The 5,000-nt window shown below is 41.7% G+C and overlaps 1 protein-coding gene across 2 annotated transcripts in view; it reads right to left on the bottom strand.

Moving 5' to 3' along the window:
• Window positions 1-5,000, bottom strand: part of mtmr1b (myotubularin related protein 1b) — a 22,900-nt gene that overhangs the window by 3,354 nt on the left and 14,546 nt on the right. For both annotated transcript variants that reach the window (XM_063203608.1, XM_063203610.1), the window contains exons 9-12: window positions 4,101-4,289; window positions 1,589-1,774; window positions 897-1,103; window positions 391-483 (exon numbers count right to left, since the gene is read on the bottom strand). In XM_063203608.1, the coding sequence (XP_063059678.1) occupies window positions 391-483; window positions 897-1,103; window positions 1,589-1,774; window positions 4,101-4,289 (675 nt within the window). The remainder of the gene's footprint in view (window positions 1-390; window positions 484-896; window positions 1,104-1,588; window positions 1,775-4,100; window positions 4,290-5,000) is intronic.

Below are 5,000 nucleotides of genomic sequence, written 5' to 3'. Positions count from 1 at the left end.
ACAGAAAGAATACATTATAGTTTATTAATATGTTACAAATTGACATATCATGATTACAACTATATTCCAGAAAGATTTATCTACAATGATAAAACGTGGTCCAACTTTCTATGCCAGTATGTTACATAGAGTCATGTAGTAATATAACTTTCTAGTCATGGACTGATAGTATATTATTTAACCAGCCTCAGATAAAATGACATTCAAATACTCAATTTGTGCATAAACAGTCATTCTTAAGCCACAGTCGGAGTAACTCCACTAGCTCACTTAGCCCAATTTATTCCACAAAATGTTGTTAGAGGTCAGTGTAACACCTCCAAAGGCAGAGCCATGGATAGGCTTTATACATGGCGCTGTCCAAAGGCAGAGCCCTATGGGTGAACCCACCTGTTTGGTCATCTGCCATACGCAGTCCATGAACTGAACGAATAGTGGAGAGCGCTCAGAGTTGGCATGGTTTTGGTCTCCATGTCCCACCCGCTGAGGAACAGACAGAAACACAGAGAAGTTCAAAAGAAACATCACAGCTGGATGGCTAACCATAACATGGTTCTAAATTACAGCAATTTGCAATATTGAGCATGGCTACAACCATATTGTATTTCAAAAACTATAAAAACCTCAGAACTAATATAAAAACTGATAAATAATATTTCCCAATGTAGTTTCCCATGCATATAAACAGTCCTTTCAATAGCAAAAAACAACTTTTAAGATTTTTTTTGCATTAGAATGTGTTCATTCAGCTATAAGATACCCACATATTTTTATTTTAAAAAACCTAGTCTGAATGCAACGTATATGTCGCTCCAGGCTAAAATGGGTTCAAATAAAATGACCACTGAAAATTCTCCCTGACGGCCTTCCGGAGTCCTCCAGTCCGCCACACCCACCGATGCGAAGCGGTGTCCGAAGCTGAGCCACTCCTTCTCGACGAGCGTCTGGAAGCCGCGCAGGGTGCGGTAGTGAGCATCCAGCATCAGCATGGCCAGGGAGGTCAGCTGTGCCGTGCGGTCCCAGCCATCACTGCAGTGCACCACGGCCGACGTCTTGCCAGACTCCAGCCGGTCGGCGATACGCACCGCACCAGCCAACAGCAACTGTATGGCAGGAGGAGGAGAAGAGGGGGTATCAAAGAGGAGAAGGAGAACCCAGAAGAGGAGAGAGGAGGTGCAGGAGAGGGGAGGTAAAAGAGGTCAGCTGTGCCGTGCGGTCCCAGCCATCACTGCAGTGCACCACCACCGACGTCTTGCCAGACTCCAGCCGGTCGGCGATACACACCGCACCAGCCAGTGGTGACGGTATGTAAGGGGTAGAGTCCAGTGTGCCTCGTCTATATCAGGGTCGACCACCTCCTTCCTTGCCCCTCTACCTAAGACCACCCTCTGCCCCGTTCTTACTCGTACTCCAGTCAGTGTGTGGTGCCTATGGCTGAGTGCCAGTGGTGGTTATCTATTGGATGAACTGTTTGTAATCTATGTATTTTTCACCCTGATGTACTCCAGGCAGTGTGTCTATGGCTGAGGGCCAGTGGTAGTCGTCTATGGTGGGGTAGACTGTTTAATGGGGTGTATTTCTTTCTCACCCTGATGTACTCCAGCCAGTGTGTGGCGTCCACAGCTGATAGCCAGCGTGCCTCGTCTATGTCTGGGTAGACCACCTCCTTCAGCTTCCTCAGGGACTCGCGCATCACGTGCATGTTGGGGATCTCCAGGAAGTTCAGCTCCACATTGGGGTAGAAGCTCTCGCTCTCGTAGCCCCCATCTTTAGCCTAGCGGGATGCAAAGACAAGTTGGTGTACATACATAGATAAAAATCAGTACTGGGACTCGATTAAGAAAATTATTAACATTAGCTAGAGCTTTGACATTAATTCATAGGAATTGATCGCATCTTACAGTTTTTCTCGATTGGTTTGGCTAATTTCTTGAAAATGAGATGACATTTCTATACATTTTGGGTCATTTGGCTAAACATTCCTACACTTCTGCACAACAGATCAGATAACTAGCAAAATGTCATATACCTCCCAAAACAGCTCATTCTAGAATCAGCACTAGACCTTCTCCCACATAAATGTTCAGTACCATCAAAATGGTATAGATCCTTCTCAATTGCTTTGGCTCATTTGCATTCATTTAGCCTTTCTGTCAAAATAAACTGGATGGTTCAGCATAACTACATGGATCCTCATCACTTGCTCATATCACTCCAAAAACAGTTTACCCGTGTGTCGAAACTAAATTCCTTCCACAGAATGCCGTTTGAAAAAATGTCAAGAAATTAGCCAAATAACAGAGGAAACTGTAGTATACACAGTTGTAAAATTATTTTCTACAAACTAGTAAAGTTACAATACCATGTGGCCAACTGTTGAACACTGTCATGAATTTACTGTTTACAGTAAAGAAATTCTTAAAATATTATGTTCTTGACTGTTTTGACAATTGTGTAGACTACTTTGCATATGATGACTCATACAATGAAATCATGCTGACATGTTTTGGGGAGGGCAACCATTACACTGAGAATTGTCTAATTCGTTTAGATAAGAAAGGTCAATTCATTTGGAAAATGTGCTAAATGTATGCTCAATGTGTCAACTGTAGGGTACTTGTACATAGCCATCTGCCGAGATGTACTAAACATTTGAGACATGTACAAAGCATTTGAAATTTGATGAAAGCAATGAAAAATGCCATTCTGTTGTGGGAAATTGCAAGTTGGTTTGGAGATTTGTCCGTGTTGTTTTGAGAACGTCATCTCAGTTTCGAGAAATTAGCCAAGCCAATCGAGAAAAACTGTAATTGCTTATAAATGTCTGACTTGAGCACAGTGAGAAGTATGTTTTTCACATGGGTTTTGAATACTAGCAATTCATAAGCTTAATCAACAAAATATTGTTTATTTTGTTCAATGTGGTAATTAACCAAGATCAACAGGCCAGTGCATTTTTCAGGTATAAGTAGAGGTAGACCTGTAAACAGTAATATTTCTTTTATAAAAATACAATATAAAAATTTCAAGTATATTCGGAACATTGTAAACCCTGACTATAAGAAAACATCTCTCTGTTGCTTCAGAGGTTATAACAGACTTTGTTGATTTATCAACAGCTGATGGCAAAAAGAAGAGAGGAATCAAATCAATTTCAGCAGGCTGCACACCATCAAGCATAATGCTGCCCTCCACTGGTCTAATGCAGAACTACTTAACTATATCATAGTGTGATTAAAATGAGGTATTTTTAAATCGTGTCAATGTTTGTCTAGTTAATTAATTAAAATAATCGTTTTAAGTCCTAGCTCTGAAACAAATGTATTCAAATATGGAAGTTCAGAAAACACTGCACACAGATTACTGTTCTTTTTCACATTTCATTTATTGGGAACAATAAATAAAACAAGAAAAAAGAACAGCAATTAGTGTGCAGTGTTTTCTGAACTGCCATCATTGATAAAGATTTCCTACCACATTTGAACTCTGTATTAAAATTAGAGATGCACCGGATCCTGTTTTTTAGGATCCTGCCGGATACCGGATCCACTGCTTAAGATCCTGCCGGATCCGGAACCGGATACCGGATCCTACAAAAGCGTTGAAACATATAGTCTACTCGCACACGTGGGCCCTTTTTATTACGTTATTACTATTTTTTAGACTCATTGGCTTATTGCCACACTGCCTGCAATGGCCGCTTCCAAAGGGCTTTCACTCCATGCAGTGATTGGGGTTGTGAAAGACTGACTGAAAAGCCTAGGCTAGAGATGCACCAGACCCTGATTTTTTGGTTACATGCCGGATACCAGATGCACTGCTTAAGATCCTGTCGGACCCGGATCCTATGAATAACCCTATTATCCTGCCGGATCCGGAACCGGTGCATCTCTAATTAAAATGTATTAATATACATATGTACCGTATGTGGATAGATTGACGTGTTCAGCTTCACAATGGGGGCAGGGGTGGGGAACCGTTTTCTGCCAAGCATTTTAGGAGTAGTAGTATTAGTAGTAGTAGTAGTAATAGTACTGTGGTAGCAGTAGTAGTTATAGTACCAGTGGTGGTGGTACGAACACTAGTAATCGCAGAGGTACCTTGTTGGTGTCTGCCACGCTGCTCTGGCGGGCATCGAAGATGGTGAGCTTGTGCGACTGTGCGTTGGCGTCCAGGATGGTCTGCAAGTAGCGCTCGTCCTCCTTGCAGCGGCGGTCGGCGTGGCCCACCTGGGGCTGCCCACAGCGGATAATGGCCGCCTGCGTCTCTGGGTGGATCCACGACAACACCTGACGGGGGTCAGGCACATCAAAGGTATACAGGTAACTCTCTGCTGTTCAACTGTTACACTCCACTAGGAAGCACAGATGTGTTTATTATGTATTTTACACTCTGTAGCAGTGGTGTAGTCTACTTTTTTATGGTGGGTATACTGTATATTTGAGCATTTTTTAAGTGGGTATACTGTATATATTAGTGCTATTCAAAACAATGGATCAATCAATTTTAATTGGGTATACTGAAATCCCTGTAAGTTAGAAGTGGGTATGCTCCGTATACCCGCGTTCTACGTAGACTACACCACTGCTCTGTAGATCGTATCTGTCCACCTTAGTTTATATATTTAAAGGGACACTGTGTGAGATTTTTAGTTGTTTATTTCCAGAATTCATGCTGCCCATTCACTAATGTTGCCTTTTTCATGAATACTTACCACCAGCATCAAATTCTAAGTATTCATTATGACTGGAAAAATTGCACTTTTCATACATGAAAACGGGGGATCTTCTCCATGGTCCGCCATTTTGAATTTCCAGAAATAGCCATTTTTAGCTGCAAAAATGACTTTACTTGGGCCATACTAGAAAATATTAGTTTATTACTTTGTAAACTTTCATGAAAAGGTCAAATTTGGCAATAGGTGACACAGTTTCAATGAGCAGCATAGTTGCAGTACCTTTTTTGACCATTTCCTGCACAGTGTCCCTTTAAAGATCTTT

Source organism: Engraulis encrasicolus, chromosome 7, assembly GCF_034702125.1.
Source record: "Engraulis encrasicolus isolate BLACKSEA-1 chromosome 7, IST_EnEncr_1.0, whole genome shotgun sequence".
NCBI classification, from domain to species: Eukaryota; Metazoa; Chordata; class Actinopteri; order Clupeiformes; family Engraulidae; genus Engraulis; species Engraulis encrasicolus.
The sequence above is the reverse complement of the archived record's forward strand: the minus strand, read 5'-3'. Positions and strand labels throughout refer to the sequence as shown.